The sequence below is a fragment of the Suncus etruscus genome, chromosome 2 (assembly GCF_024139225.1).
Source record: "Suncus etruscus isolate mSunEtr1 chromosome 2, mSunEtr1.pri.cur, whole genome shotgun sequence".
NCBI classification, from domain to species: domain Eukaryota; kingdom Metazoa; phylum Chordata; class Mammalia; order Eulipotyphla; family Soricidae; genus Suncus; species Suncus etruscus.
Genome location: NC_064849.1, coordinates 84567343 through 84583905, shown reverse-complemented (window position 1 = coordinate 84583905; position 16563 = coordinate 84567343). Strand labels below are relative to the sequence as shown.

At 38.9% G+C, this 16563-nt stretch overlaps 1 protein-coding gene across 1 annotated transcript in view; it reads left to right on the top strand.

Annotated features, from left to right (window-relative positions):
• FBXL7 (F-box and leucine rich repeat protein 7) overlaps positions 1-16563 on the top strand; it is a 457103-nt gene that overhangs the window by 122526 nt on the left and 318014 nt on the right. The window contains exon 2 of the mRNA XM_049768262.1: positions 5852-5941. Coding sequence (XP_049624219.1) covers positions 5852-5941 — 90 coding nt within the window. The remainder of the gene's footprint in view (positions 1-5851; positions 5942-16563) is intronic.

Sequence of the window (16563 nt, the reverse complement as noted above, 5' to 3'; positions counted from 1 at the left end):
ACCATTAGGACTATAAGAGTTGGAAATAATCACTCTGGACAAGAACTGAGTTCTGAAAGGAAAAGTGATAACGCATGATACCCCTGTAGTAACAATATTGCAAACCACGTGTCTAAAAAGGAAAAAGAGGAAGAGAGAGAAAGAGAAGAAAAATAGCTATCATAGATGCAATCTGGGGGTGGGAGTGAGGATTGGTGGGAGGGAAACTGGGGACATTGGTGGCAGGGATGTACCCTGGTAAAAGATGCTGGAAATTGTATGAATGAAACTCAATCATAAACAACTCTGTAACTGTGTGTCTCATGGTAATTCAATTCAAAGATATATTAATTAAATAACACCTGAATGTTCTTCAGAACACATGAAGAGAAATGATCTGAACTTCTGTTGAAGGAGGACTAATGTCCCGGGTTTGAATAAGGAAGAGAGAGGGACTGGTTGAGTCATTTGATCCGAGCATTTCAAATCAAGAGAATGTTGTTTGCAGAGCTTGTATTTATGCTTTGAATGGCAGTTTAATCTCGGCAAAATCACCTCATCTGTTATGTGAAATTAATGCTGTTAATTTAAAATTTATGGGCTTTGTTGTTTTCGTGTTTCAATTGTTGTTTTGTTTTGGTCTCATTGTTGAATCAGAGCTAAAGCATATGGAGTTTGTTTTTAGTTTTCAGCTGTGTTGCCAAGTAACAGTATAGTAAAAATTAATTTGTGTCTAAGGTCCATAACTCTCCCTCCTTATTAAAGACTATTTGCATGATTCAACTTTGCAAAAAAAAAAAAACTCTTTCCTACCAGAGGGACATAGTATTAAAGTTCAAAAAGCAGCAGAGTAGGGACCCGGCCCAGTAGACACTTCTTATTTTTCTTTTAGATAACCAATTTATTTTTTTATTGTTTTTTTTTAAGTTATGTTATTTAAACACCATAGTTACAAGGTTGTTCATAGTATAATTTTTTCAAAGTTATAAAGTTCATGACTGAGTTTCAGTCACGTATACAATGCCCAATACCTTTCACCAGTGCCCATTTCCTGCCACTAATATCCCTAGTCTCCCTCCAGCTCTACCCCTTGCCCTCTCCCCTTCCTGTCTCAGGGGCAGACACTCCTCCTTCAAATTAATCTCCCCTTTTTTATTCTTTTAGATGCTGTAATTTGTATTACTGTTACAGAAGGGATATCATGCATATCGCTTTATCCCCTTTCAGTTCTCAGTTCTTGTCTAGAGTGATCATTTCCAACTGCTGTTGTCCTAGTGGTCCCTTCTCTGCCCTCACTGCACTCCCCTGCTCTTTATGGGAAGCTTCCTACATGGACTGGTCCACCTGATTCTCATCAATATTGCCTGTAGACACTTCTTAATCAGTTCCTGGCCCCATACATCACCCATCCAGATCAGATGTGAGTCATGGCAGATGAATGGGCAAAAGTGGGTCATTCTCCCTGGTTACTATATTGTCGTAGCTCAATTTGGGGAGGAGCTTATGTGACAAGCTCTGTGACAGGTAGGGCTGTGTGATAACTGATCTGTGTTGGAGCCTTAACTCACAATGACCCTTGAGTTATAGTGAGAGGAAGCTACGCCGTCCACTCACTTGCTAGGTGAAGTTGGCTTATACCATTAACTTCCACATGAGCCAACACAATCCCAACACATAGGACATCAAAGCTCTTTGTGCTTTTCTCCTACATGTGCAATTGACTGTGTCTTTCTACCCCTTCACAAGGATAATCGCCCCCTTTTCATGGACGACTTTTGGAGAACAGTTTTGGTCATAACTTGTAAAGGAAAAGTCTTCACTGGTTGATCATTTTTCTGTGATTTCTATTTCTGCAGAGTTGATTCCCATAAAGTTAGAGGCAGCTGTACCTAAGACAGATTTATCATCTCTGTTTCCTTGGGTCATTGTTCTGGACACAGAGGAGCTAGGTGCCCTCACCCCCCCACCCTTGGGTATCACAGAGTGATCACATACTGGCTAAGGAGTTACCTGGTTCTCTCATCTCAGTCTCAGACCTCTTCCGCACATGTGGGTGTTGGGTACAATTCATTTCCTTGCAGCTGCAGAATTCACGGCCAGACCCGCTCACTGTGGCTTTGCTCCCAAGGCCAGCAGGAAGAGTTTGCTGTCCCCACTAGACTTTCTCTTAGACAGCTCACCTATTTATGTTAGGCCCACCCAGCACAACTGCCATTTTGATTCATTTAAGGTCTGTTATAGAAACTCTAATTCCTTCTGCAAAATCCCCTGGTTATTGCCAGTTTTAAGTAGATTCATCGTAAGTTCTTTGCCTTGTACATGTTTGCTGCTTAACTGGCTATAAGTCAACATTGCTGTAAAAATGATAAAGACGTAGAAACCAGACTGATGTTAATTTAAACAGATATAATCAAAGATGAACATGAATCACCAAATTAAAATGATCTTTTTATTTTCCCTTCCTTGTCTATTTTTTTTCTTTCATTCTGAGAGGTGTCCTTTTCCAAATACGAGACAATGTGTTTACAGTTGATCTTCATATTGTGACAGGAAAGCTTCTATACTTTTGTCCTTAGTATATTGCTCATGGACAGATAGTCCCAAATTCTCCAGAAATATGAGCTCAGTTCTGTGTCTTCCAGGCCCTCCACCAATTTCTTCTCCATTGTTGTGGGACAGATATCAGGTATCAACTCAACTATCAGTAGCATTCCTAACCAGAGGAAATACTAAGTCTAGGTAAAAGGGATAAGTTTATCAGGTAAGGCTCTTGCCTTGCACGTAACTGACCCATGTTCAATCTCTGATGCTCAAATAAACCCTTGAGCTCCTCTAGGAGTGATCATTGCTTGTAAAGCCAGGAGTAAACCCTGCGTACTACCTGGTGTGGCTGCTCTCCTTTCCATGCCAAAGAAATACTGTGTTACATGTTATTTTCATATTAAATGTGCCATTTTTTTTTGGAGAAATTAGACAAGGATGGCACTTGAGATTAAGCTGTTGATGTTTTATAGGAATTGGCTAAAGAATTGTTAATGAAGCTTCTTGAGATCTGCTATGAATTGTCAGATGTCTATTTCCCATGGAACAGAACACTTGATTTTGATGGGTATGAGGAGTGATTGTGTTCAATGAAGGATTTGCACGCTGGCATGCTGGCATTTTCTGGGGTGGTGTGTGGACTGGATTTACATTATTGTTAGTTCTCACTTGTGTAAGTCATTGTAGCATTGTCTAGGAAGTCAATTTAGACAGTTGTTGTCATTTTCTATTTTTAATGTATATGTTGGGTATTGGAGTACATCTGGATATCTTCAGCGGACCCCAACTCTGTGCTTGGGGCTCATTATTTCTGGTGAGATTTGGAGACTATGTAATGCTGGGATTGAACAGAGATTGACTGCAAGTCACATTTTTTAACCCTTGTACTATCTTTTTGTTTTGTTTTATTTTGGAGCCACACCTGACAATGCTCAGGGATTACTTCTGCCTCTGCACTCAGGAATCACTCCTGGCAGTTCTTGGGGGCCATATGGGATACTGGGGATTGAAACCTGGTTGGCTGCATGCAAGGCAAGCACCCTCTCCATTATGCTAAAGCTCCAGCCCTACCCTAGTACTGTCTTTCTAACCCTCATCCTCTGCTTATTTTAGGCTATCTGGTCTACTCACTATTTATAGCACATTAGAAATCAAACTCACTATTTGTTTTGTCATTTGTGGCAAATTTTTTCCTTGCTAAGGAGTTATATGGAGAAAGTATTTGTGAATCCTCCTACCCTCCAATAAACTAAAAAGTAATTGAATTGAAACACTTGAGGAGAATCTGGCAGATCAACTCTTGGCTGGGCAATGTGGAATAAAGTCAATACATTGGTTCTTTGATTTCATTCTTTTGGGAGGCTTTGAATCACACTAGATGGTGCTAAAAGATTATTCCTCACTCTGAATTTAGAAGTTCCTCTTGGCAGTACTCAGGGGATCATATTGGATGCTGGGGATCATGCATGCAAAGTAAGTGCCCTGCGCTCTGTGCTATTGCTCCAGCCCTGTACTTCAGACACCACTACTGGACTCAGCTTCTTTGTTCAGGTTGGATCACAAAGTCCCATGGGCCAGTGATTCAACACAGTTGAACTTTCCTTCTCAGACTTCCACAGATTTGTAAATCTGAGACCAAGTCCTCAGCTTACTTCTGATAATTGATGCCTTGAAATAGGCATGATCAAGCACATCACACTAGGATAAGGATTTAAGCAATTAAATTTTACAAAGGGCACAAGAAGTTTATATACCTTTATTTTATATTTATATTGTCTTAAGGCAATAGACTTATATTTACAAATTTCCATGTGATTTTTTTGGGGGGAGAAGTCACCTCTGGCAGTGCTCAGAGCTTACTTCTATGTTTAGAGGTCACACCTGGAACTTAAAGAACCATAAAGGGAATACTGGGATGAATCCAGTTTAGCTATATGCAAAGCTACTACAGTATCAACTGTAATATTGCTCTAGTCCATCATATGACATTTTTGGGGCCACACCCAATGTTGCTCAGGGGTTGCTCCTGGATCTGTGCTCAGGAATCACTCCTGATGAGCTCAGGGGACCATAAGGGATACCAGGGATTGAAACTGGGTTGGCCATATGCAAGGCAAATGTCTTCCCTACTGTGCTATTGCTCCAACACCATATGACACTTTTTTTAAAGAAATATTAATGTGTTTGCTTCTATTCCAAGAAATGAATAGAAACGCGGTACACAAAGTATTACAAAGAGCAGTTTTTTCCGCATTAGCACTATTGATGTTTGGAGCCTGATAACCTCTCTTAGATGGGGACTATCTCATGCTTCAACCCCCTACTTCACTCCTGTTGTGCCATCTACATATGAATGTTGCCAAAGCCACTCCTGGGAGCTCAAGTCCTGCTCAGTTCAAAATGATTCAATTAGAAAAGTGTTTTGATTTTTTTTTCACTTGATTAAAAATTATTTTCTTTTTATTGGTATTGTATGACAAGGTACTGCACTTATGTTTGTGCTCACTCACTGTTTGGCCTAGACTATGCTGAGGTGCTTGGATACTTATTCTGGGTGCCTGGCAGGGACTGTAGACTCCTAGTTCAGATGCTTGTGCTCCCCAGAAGTCTTACTGTAAATTATGGGGCTCACAAGACTGCTTACAGTGCTTGCCAGCTTCACACTACTGTCTGTTGCATGCCACATCTCTTAGCTATGTTCACTGAAGGTCCCTTCCTTGCTTGAAGAACTTGAACTTTCAAACAACAGTTACCAGGACTCTGATTTGGTGCATGTGTGTGGCACTGGAGGTCATATTCACAGCCTTAGGCTTCTCTACCCCATCCCCTCCCATGGTTTGTTTTGTAAAATTCTCCATCAAACATGAATTTTTTCCCCCCCAAAAAATGATACAGTTTTTTTTTTTTTTTTTGCAGTCAATAGATTCTGGCTCCCTGGATAATGCCCAGTGTTTAGATCCACTTTACTTCTTTTCTGGGAAATGTGTAGTTTAAGGTGCAAATAAAACCAGTAATACTCTAGATGTGTTTCCCACATGTACCTACTGATTCCCTCACATGCCTAAATGCGATTACGTTTTCATAGTTGATGCAGTTTTACAATCTTGCCGAGTTTATGGTCAAGACATCATATACTAGGGCTCTGGCTCTACTTGAACTTGGCAGAGATATTGCACTAGGCATGAAATCCAAGAAACTCCATTTTTGTTATTGTGGCTTATTGTTTTTTGTTAGGAAACAAGTCCTAGAGCCTACTGTGGGTCAGAGTAGAGTGTGATGCCTAGTTCTGGGATGACAAAATTACAATTTTTCTTGTTCCTGTTTTTTGTAGGCAAAGGCAGCTCAAGCATCTCATCCGACGTGAGCTCAAGCACGGATCATACACCAACTCAGGCCCAGAAGAATGTGGCGACCAGCGAAGGTAGGCGCCTGCCTTGTTACTGTGTCCAGCTTCCCAGGACTGGCTGTGTTCAGAACACAGATAGCGGGGCCGGAGATATAGCACAGCGGCGTTTGCCTTGCAAGCAGCCGATCCAGGACCAAAGGTAGTTGGTTTGAATCCCGGTGTCCCATATATTCCCCCATTCCTGCCAGGAGCTATTTCTGAGCAGACAGCCAGGAGTAACCCCTGAGCATCGCCGGGTGTGACCACCCCCCCCAAAAAAAAAGAACACAGGATGTGTGTGGGTGTGTGAGTGTGGTTTCCATTGGGTATGGAGCAATGAGATTATTCTGAATGAGAAAGCAAAGAGTTGCCCTTCTGACACACATGTGTTCTATGGGCTTAGGTGTTAGTAAGTACTATACGTATGTGCCTGAGCATATGTTGTCAGCATCTCCTCTCTTTAGATGTGGGGACTTTCTATTTTATTCTGGGATGTGCACTTGGCTCTTTGTTTTTGAAGAAGCCTGAGTTCTCTCTTGAATGAATTATTCTTCTCCTTCCTTCCTTCCTTCCTTCCTTCCTTCCTTCCTTCCTTCCTTCCTTCCTTCCTTCCTTCCTTCCTTCCTTCCTTCCTTCCTTCCTTCCTTCCTTCTTTCCTTCCTTCCTTCCTTCCTTCCTTCCTTCCTTCCTTCCTTCCTTCCTTCCTTCCTTCCTTCCTTCCTTCCTTCCTTCCTTCCTTCCTTCCTTCCTCCCTCCCTCCCTCCCTTCCTCCCTCCCTCCCTCCCTCCCTCCCTCCCTCCCTCCCTCCCTCCCTCCCTCCCTTCCTTCCTTCCTTCCTTCCTCCCTTCCTTCCTTCCTTCCTTCCTTCCTTCCTCCCTCCCTCCCTTCCTCCCTCCCTCCCTCCCTCCCTCCCTCCCTTCCTTCCTCCCTCCCTTCCTTCCTCCCTCCCTCCTTCCCTCCTTCCTCCCTCCCTCCCTCCCTCCCTCCCTTCCTTCCTTCCTTCCTTCCTCCCTTCCTTCCTTCCTTCCTTCCTTCCTCCCTTCCTTCCTTCCTCCCTCCCTCCCTCCCTCCCTCCCTCCCTCCCTTCCTTCCTCCCTCCCTCCTTCCCTCCTTCCTTCCTCCCTCCCTCCTTCCCTCCCTCCTTCCTTCCCTCCTTCCTTCCTTCCTTCCTTCCTTCCTTCCTTCCTTCCTTCCTTCCTTCCTTCCTTCCTTCCTTCCTTCCTTCCTTCCTTCCCTCCTTCCTTCCCTCCTTCCTTCCCTCCTTCCTTCCTTCCTTCCTTCCTTCCTTCCTTCCTTCCTTCCTTCCTTCCTTCCTTCCTTCCTTCCTTCTTTCTTATAATACCTAGCCGTTACAGCTCTTTTCATGACATGGTGATAAATAATATCATCATAAAGACTTATTTTAGAAAAAATATAATTAGCAGACTTAAGATTCTTTATGATAGTTTATACTTTGGTCTTCAGAAAAAGAGGACATGATTTTTTGTAAAATCTTTGTGCTATCATTGAACTGCAAAAATGAGTCACACCTGGAATAAAGAATTTCTGGCAACAAGAAGTTCACAGTTCTGCAGTTTTTAGAAATTGCATGAACTCTGGTATTTGCAAGTAGGAAAGAGGTGTGCTGGATTAATTAGTGTGAGTAAAAAGTCCTGCCTATCAGGATAAAGATTGGCTGCACTAATATAGTTGGCCAAGAATTGCACTGTGTTTACTAATGTGTATCAAAATTCAACTGCTGAGTCATTACTTTCTTTGTTCAGGGTGGAAATTATTGTTTCTGTGGCAGTTGTAGTAGAACCTTGATCAAATGGTAGAATAAGCTTTTTCCTTTAATGTTCAACATGATTTGAATCCCTGCCTTCTTGAAGACTAGTTCTTTTGAATTGTTCATGATGATTTGGTATAAGATAAAAAAAGCCATTTGTAATGAAAAGCTTTTAATGACTTGTTAGCTGTATAAAACCCACTCTCCTTAAGTGTGGTGGAAGCTCATTTCAGTCTTTGATTTTGAGGATCAAAAGTTTGGGAAGCATCAAAAACCTAGTGTTGGCATCTCAACTGTTGGATTTGTGTGTCTGCCATTTTTTGGATTTTATTTTTTGGATGTGATGTGCTTTAAAATAGTATAGGGTTATACTATCTGCTTTAATTATTCTGAGATGGGTGTGCAAATAGCTTGGACAACTACATTATGTTCCCATGTGTTTAATGCCTTAACACTGTTTTACCAACACAGCAAGGCAGATAGATAGAGATATTCTCATCTGTGCAGTGAAATACCAGATAGCAATCCTATTTTAATTTTCTGCCTGTTAATTCAAATATGGGTATTAGATCATTCTTGAAATTCAGTTAAGGTAATGTGAAAATGGGCTAAATTGATTCTAGACATTTGCTTTTGAGATTTCCTCCATCCTTATGAGCCCAAGTGGAAATTACTTCAATTTAATTTACTTACAATCCTCTCTGATCACAAATCCAGGCTTTGCAAGGTGATCTCTTCTTTATACCATTATTTTACAATTACTCTTGTCATAATCTAATATGGGTGGCAGAGATTGTGGAAACTAAAAAATGTGTTAAATAACCACAGGATTTCTCTCATTATTTTTCGACCTCTTCAATAGTAATAAATGCAAAACTTTATGAACTTTGTTACCTTGATTGGGTAACTGTACTATGGAACTTTGTGTTTTAAGGATGTCTGCTTTTCCATTTTCATTTGATTTTTCGCTTTTAAAGAAAAGATTATTTGGTGCATACTCAGTCAGTGTTTTATATATTTTCATTACAATGCATAGTCCATCATTTTGATGGTATAGTCAGGAGCGAAAAATGGGAAAACGTGTGGTTCATATGAAACAAAATTTTTAGCACCTGGGCTAAATTAATATTGAATTCCTAACTCCTTAGTGGCAGGGTTCCTTTGCTATGAAAGTCACTATCTTTTTTTTGGTATATACCTGGATATTTAAACAACAGCAGCAACAAACAACATTTGTTTAGCTGTTTTTTCCTGATCCATTTTGCTACTGCTCTTTTAGTCTATGAAGACGAGACATTAGTATACAAGTTTAGTGTGGGTACTGGTGCCATGGAAATGTGTTTCAGGGTTGTTTGCTGCCTGATTGGTGTCATATTATCAGCCAGAGTTTTCAAGATGGATGCTCAGAGCAGGCACTCGTTGTCTTCATGTGTGAGCAGGACTTCCGGGGTGCAGCGCTATGCCTGCCTAGAAAGCACCCTATTCTTGCGTCATATGGGGGAGGAAATTCAGAGAGCTTGAGTCATTTGTCCATCCAGCACACATCCGGGACATCTCTGCCTGCAGCATGTTGTGCAGGAGATTGGTAGAGGGCAATACAATGGAAAAGAACTACATTATAGCATTTTTTCTTTTTTCTAAATTTTTATTTATTAATCTGTGTGGTTTTGGTGGTACACTGGTGGTGAATCAGTGCTCACTCCTGATTCTGTTCTCAGGGATCATTCCTGGTGGTTCTTAGGAGATTGTATGGACTATGGAGATGCTGGTAGTGGGACGCTAGTTGACCACTGGTAGGGCAGTTTAGGACAGCACACTTAAGTTTTTTAATTTAAAGCATTATAATTTATGAAATTCCTCTGGGTTGAGTTTTAGGTATACAATGCTTCAACACTGATCCTATTTTCCTTCACCAGTGTCCCCAGAGGCCATCCCATCTCATTCCTGCCCTCTCATCACATGTCATCTTAGTAGGCACCTTTTTGATGTTTGGTTGTTAGTTTGGGTGTCATGATTTTAGTTTTGTTGACTTCCTGGTTTGGATAATTAATTCTGTCCTTCCTTAACACAACCAATGTACCTGAGTTTCCTTGACTCCTGTCCCTGGTTACTTCACATCTTTCTCCCTTTCCACTCTATGTTTTTTCTTCTCCTCACTATACTCTGGGGCCAAGAATGTTCTAGATAATCTCTATGGAAACTATTTCATTCCCTCATGCAGTTATTCTAAATACCACTTATAAGTGATGTCATTCTATATTGATTCACCTTCTTCTGACTTCCTTCTTTTATTATGATATCTTCCATTTCCATTCATGTTGCAGTGAATTGAGCTATGTAGTATTATAGCTATGTAATATTCCATTGTTTATCTGTACCACATCATCATGATGCACTCATCTATTGTTGGGCATCTGGTTGATGCAAGCTCTAAACTATTGTACTGAATGCTGTGATGAATACACCCTTTGAATAAATTCTTTTACTTCCCTGGGGATAGATACTCAAAAGTAAAATTTCTGGGTCATTTGGAAGCTCAATTCTGAGTTTATTGAAAACCCTTTGTAACATTTTCTCTAGGACTTGAACCAGACAATACTTCCACCAGCATTGGAGGATAGATTCTTTTCCACCACATCTCCTCCAACACAGATTGCTTTCAGTATTTTTGATATGCACCCTTCTCACTGTGGTATGATGATATAGAATTGTCGTCTTGATTTGGATTTATCTAATGACAATTAATGTTGAGTATTTCTTCTTGGGACAGCACATTTTTAAAGTCTTCGCTGATCCTCACTCTGCCTTCTAGAATTCTATCTTACTTTTCGTTGTTTGTTTGTTTGTTTTTTGGCCACATCAGTAACACTCAGGGGTTACTTCTGGCTATGCGCTCAGAAATCACTTCTGGCTTGGGGGCCCATATGGGATGCTGGTGATCCAACTGAGGTTCGTCTTGAGTCAGCCATGTGCAAGGCAAATGCCCTACTGCTGCACTATTGCTAGGGCCCCAGAACTCTTACCTTTTAATGCTAAGGAACTATTGCATTGTTATGTAACTTACTGCTTTGTTACACATATTTTCCTCACTGCATGGATCTTCTTATAATTTTCACTTCCATATTCTTCAATATCCTCAATAGAAAGGTCTGAGAGAACATGATTTCCCAAGATGGTGAGGGATAATACATGGTTTGCTTGCAGCTTCTGAAATTCGTGACCATACATGTCAGAACAAAGTCAGAGCTTTTTGTTAGACTTTCTGCTGCTAGACTTGGTGAGGTGAGTGGTGGTTGTTGCATGTAAGTGTGTGTGTGTGTGTGTGTGTGTGTGTGTGTGTGTGTAGGTGTGTCTACTCATGTCTACTCAGTCTCCTCAGGTAACTAAGGTTACAATATTGCTTCTTAATAAGAACTGGCTAGTGACCACTCAAGAAATGCATCCTGGCCAGTGAGTTAAGAACAGGTAAGCAGTGGAAGGTGCTCTGGTGACATTCCTATAAATTTTGGGTTATTATTGGGAATGGAGACTAACTATAACTGAAAAGGGGCATCTCACTGCAAAGGTAAGATTCTACAGTTGGATTGGAGCTACACACTATAGATAATTTACTAAGAATCACCAAATTGTATACACAAAGAACTTCTGCTTTGTGGGAGCATACAGATATGGCTGCTACCTGACATTTGACTAATGTTTTTGGCTGAAAAATGCTTACTTTTGACTTTGGGAGAAGCTCATATGCTGTGGATAGAAGTTCATATGCTACTATATTCTTACAGAAGATAAGGGGATAAGGAGATGATGGGTCTTGGCTAGAATAAAGCCTAGTTCAGATGGCTGAAAGTTTCTTTTGCTGTGCTCTGGTCTGAGGGCCAGAACGGGTCCAGGAGCTGCCATTTATGTCTCTGGAGCAGAGACATGCTCACAACACTGCTCGTGGAGCTAGTTCAGCACTGATGCACTGTCATGTTCTCCCATGTAGATCCATAGATGTTTTTTTCAGAAATTATTATTTTTAAAATATCTTTATTTTTACAACTTGATTACAAACATGATTATAGTTGGGTTTAAGTCAAAACTGCCCCTCTTCACTAGTGCAGCATTCCCATCATCAATGCCCCAAATCTCCCACCTCTCTACCCTTCTCCCAAATCTGTCTGTATTTGAGACAGGCTTTCTACTTCCGTCATTCATTCACATTGTTATGTTAGTTGTCAGTGTAGTTATTTCAGAAATTATTCTTTACATAAAATTTTCTGGATAATGTTTTTAAAGTTCTATTTAACATAAACTGATAGTAATTTAATATTTTTCATTACATTGCTATATTGATATGTATAGAATAAAATACTCATTTGATATTTAAAAACATAAAATAATAAAAAGTATACAGCAATAAGACATTTAGTACTTTGACATTATTGACTTCGTAAAAAATTTATAAAATTTATTTTAAATTATGATTATTCCTCTTCTAAGTGGTATTTTTAATGGAACTGTTTCTTATTTCTCTGATAGAGTATAGACTCAATAGTTTCCCTTGAGACCCTCATTATTCAAACATATTATTCTCCCCTTTACCCTCCAAGAAAATCGCTAGTGATGCTTTGAATTCACAGATCTAATTCTTTCTAGTTCTCCACAGAATACCATAACATTCTTATTCTGTTCTGCTATTCACAGCTAGAAGATTTACCAGTGCTTTTTACAAAGAATACTGAGACCACCTTCACCTTGGATGGTGTAAAATACTTAATCAAATGTTTTTAAAATTTTTAAAAAGCTTTTTCTAGTCATAGCTCAAATGTTAATAGTCTTGTTAGTTTTTAGTTGCAAGTCTTCAGAGCCTATTTATTAACCCTAGCAAATCTGTTTCTTTGTCCTTGACCTTGTTCTTGCTGTTTAGCTAATGTTCTAAAGAATCCACTCTGATTCAAGCAGTGAAACTAAGTGCTAGGCAGAGCTGGTGATATAGTTTCGTTCTCATTCAAAAATGACTGGCATCCTTTGGCTTGATGATGGTGCTCTGACCCGAGATCCCCTACAAAACCTTTGTGCATCTTAATTTTTGTAACTCTGTAGTCATACCCCAATTGAAGGAATTGGCAGCCAGCCAAGCTTTCTCCTTGATAAGTGGTATAGACTTTCTTTAAAGCCCATTATATTTATTGTGACAGTTTAAGTTACTGATTTCCGGACACTGTAGGGGGTTTGGGTTCAAGTAGAGATAGTTGGAAACTTTCCATTTTCCCTAACAAAATCTGCATTCCAACATCGTAAGCCACAGCTTAATTCTTTCCAGTTGTGTTACTAGTCTTTCATTTTCACTTCCATTTTTTTCCTCTTTCAGTTTTTCTTATCCACAGGGTATTCTTTCTTGTACTGGAAAGAACGACCTTTGACTCCTGGCTATTAAGGTCACTCAGCCCATGGTTGCACCAACCAAAAACTAGGAACAAATCAGTTGGATTAATTTAGACCAGGAAGCAGATTCTTTTACCAAACTTAGGGTAAAGGGAGATTATTTTAAAGAGGTGGGGGCAACTGAATAAGGCTTCTCTTGAGGTTTTTCTCAAGTTTCTTGGAATCAGTTAGTTCAAAGATAGAATTTAATCAGTTGGTGAAGAATCAAGCTTCTGAGTTTAATTTTAAGCATATTTCAGTTCAACCAGAGAACTTCTCTAAGGGCACAGTTTATAGATGTGACAGCCGACCTCTAAAGTTTAGCTATAGAATCAGACCACCATGGAATCAGAGGAATTTGAATGCTCCAGAAGGTCTTATTAGTGTTCTGATGAATTGGCTCATATTACAAAGGAAGCCAGGAGTCTTTAGATAAATCAGGATATGTATTTGCTCAAGATTATGCACCTATTCATTATCAAGGGACAATGCAACACCCTGCACTATTTGGGGAAGAGAAAGCCAAATTAGTGGAGGAGGAAAAACACAACAACCTTTGAAAAAAGCTGTTTACTTTCTGAACAGGAAGGTATTTAGTTTTCTTTTGCCTACTTGATTTTAGCTGCAGGTCTTGAGCAAGTGGCAGGGTAGAGATGGATTGTTTAGAAGAATTTTATAATTCTTAGAGAGATTAAGGAGTCCGAGTAGAGCAGCATTTCCATTGACTTTAGAGAATAAAATTTTCTTAGCCTATTTAAGTAGATTTGCTTCTTACCTGAAGATGAAAACTCTACCTTTAACTCAGCTCATGATATTAGAATTGACTTTCAACAGACTTGCCTAACATTGCTTTGTGAAATTATCCATATAATTAATTCCCCTAAAGAAGTTCATTTTAAAATGTTTCATTGGAGCCATGTAAAATGAATGAGTTGATTTATGAAGAATTTGTGGTGATGTTCTTTCCACAGAACCTTACATCGCCAGTTTATTTATACGGTCATGGGTTCTCATATTTTCAGTGCCCAAATTAGACCAATTTAAAGAGTTATTTTGAAAGCCCAGACATCTGGCTTTGCTTTTATTCTCTTTGTCTTCCTTGTATTATCTTCTTTCTACTTCTTGGGTAGACTTCTCAAATAAAATTTGCATGAGTCACTCAGGAAGAGAATATGCTTTTAAATAAAGGTAGGTTCCATTTCTCAAAAAGCCTTTTGGGAAAAAAGAGAGTACCAACATATTCGGTATGCGTTCTTGGGAAACTTGTTTTATTATAAATGACTATTCCTAGTCTTTTAAGAGGGTTATTATATTCAACTTTGTTTCATTGTTAGACGTTTCTTGATTATAAGGTATAAATGTTTTTATTTGGCCAGTGAAAACAGAGAGAATTAAAGTGGTATGGTCCAAATTTTGTAAAATTAGTGACAAAAAGAATTTGATCATGATTTCTGACAGAAGTTTAATTCTTGATGCTTGCCTTGTAATTGGCATACCAAGCCACCATTTCCTAGTGAATATTTTCTGTAATATTTTATTAAAATGGTTTGACATGATGTGTCACATAATGATGGACATACAAGGTAAAATTTTATGAAAGGAAATTTTAGTCAGAAGAAGTAAGACAAGTACTGTATGATCAGTAGTATATTGAGTAACAGAATAAGGAAATGAATAGTATCCAGGGAGACACAAAGGCATCGGAGTGGAAGGATTAGTTTTCAGGTTATCATAACCATACTTTCAATATACTATACCAGACAGATTTAAAGTATGAAGTTCATCATGATATAAAGCTTATAGTGTATGTAATAGAAAAGTACTGAATGTTCAGATTACTGGTTTTCATTTTAAAACTGACCTGTGGGGCTGGAGAGATAGCACCTGGGTTGGGGTCTGTTTTTGAGTGTGACCAACCTGGGTTTGATCCCCAACATCTCATATTTTCTAAGACAACCTGCCAGATGTGATTCCTGAATGCAAAACCAAAATCGAGTTCTTAGCACAGCGTGGGTGTGCACACATGCTCACAAAAACCCTGAGCCATGGAATCATTCTTTAACTAGGATTATACTGAAATGGAGTATCTCATCATGCATCAGAAGACTGGAAATATACTATGAACCATTCATTGAAATTAAATAAAACCAAAGTTCAATAACTATATAAAACCAAAGAAGATGCAGTGAAAATATAGAGTGGGGAAAAAGTGTGAAGACATTTTTGAAGATATGATATGAAGGCATATAATGACAATGAATAATCTCTTGAGTTACACAATTGCGTCTATGCAAATTGGGAGTTTAAATATTGGACCTCATTGAGAGCAGGTAAGTGACTCTAAACCTGAAATTCTATGGTAGGTTTTATTCTGTGTCTAATGAGGGAGATGATGATTGGTTTGGCCTTTCAAAATTAAATTTTATTCTTCCTAAAAATTTCTCCCCAAAAATTACCTAGGAAAGCTTTGCAAGGCTTAAGCTGATGGAGCTTAATGTACTTTGGTAATTAAATTAGCAACTCATTGCTTCATGACCAAATTTTTTTTATTGTTTAAGCTATGACCTAATTATAAGTTAGGTGACTTTTGTAAAAACAGCACCAATTACATCTGGTGATTTGAGCATGTTATAGATTTCGTGTGCCTAATTTAATAAAGCAGTCAAATTTGCATCTGATGATTAGTTTAAGCAGTGGAAAGCTCATCAGCTTGCTATCCATAAAATGGTGATGTTAAGCCTAGAAATATAAGATGAAATCCTAAATACTATCTCAGGCTTAAGAACTGCATTTAATTTCTTGAGGGAATTAGTTTCCAAAATGGATGATCCAGAATGGCAAAAAATATTCATTTAATAGCCTCAGAAGAAAATTAGGCTTTTGTGCATGCCTGAGCACATGTGCTAGTATATCGGTATAAATAACAGTTAATTAAGACATCCAGAGTCCCTCAGTGTATGTATGCAGAGTTGGGATGGAGAAATTATTAGCTTTTCAATATTCTTATCCTATGTTTAAAATTATTCCATATTTCTTTCACTTACAATTTTGCCATTTGCACAAAAGCACACAGTTAAAGTGTCTATATATTTTAGCCACATTTGAGTTCATCTAACTAGCACATAGTGTATTTGTGATTAAAGCTGTGATCATTCTTAAGATATATTAGTCACTTCCGTTACTTACTATAATGGAAATTTATTAAAGTATCCAAAATAGGTTCAGAGCCTTTGGTCAGGCATTTATGGAGGAGGCATACAAGGTATTTCAGCTGCACAGAGATGAAATTGCTATCATCTTGTATATTTTGTTCTCCCTGAAGAATTTTCAAAACTAATTTTGGGTTTCACTCTAATGGATTTCTATGACACCTCTACACTGGAGCCCCTGAGTCACCATCCTTCCCTCTGGTAATAAATAAGCATCATTTGTAGGATTGCTGGTAGCTATGTGGCTCCCAAGGGATTTTGATTTTATGAAAAGA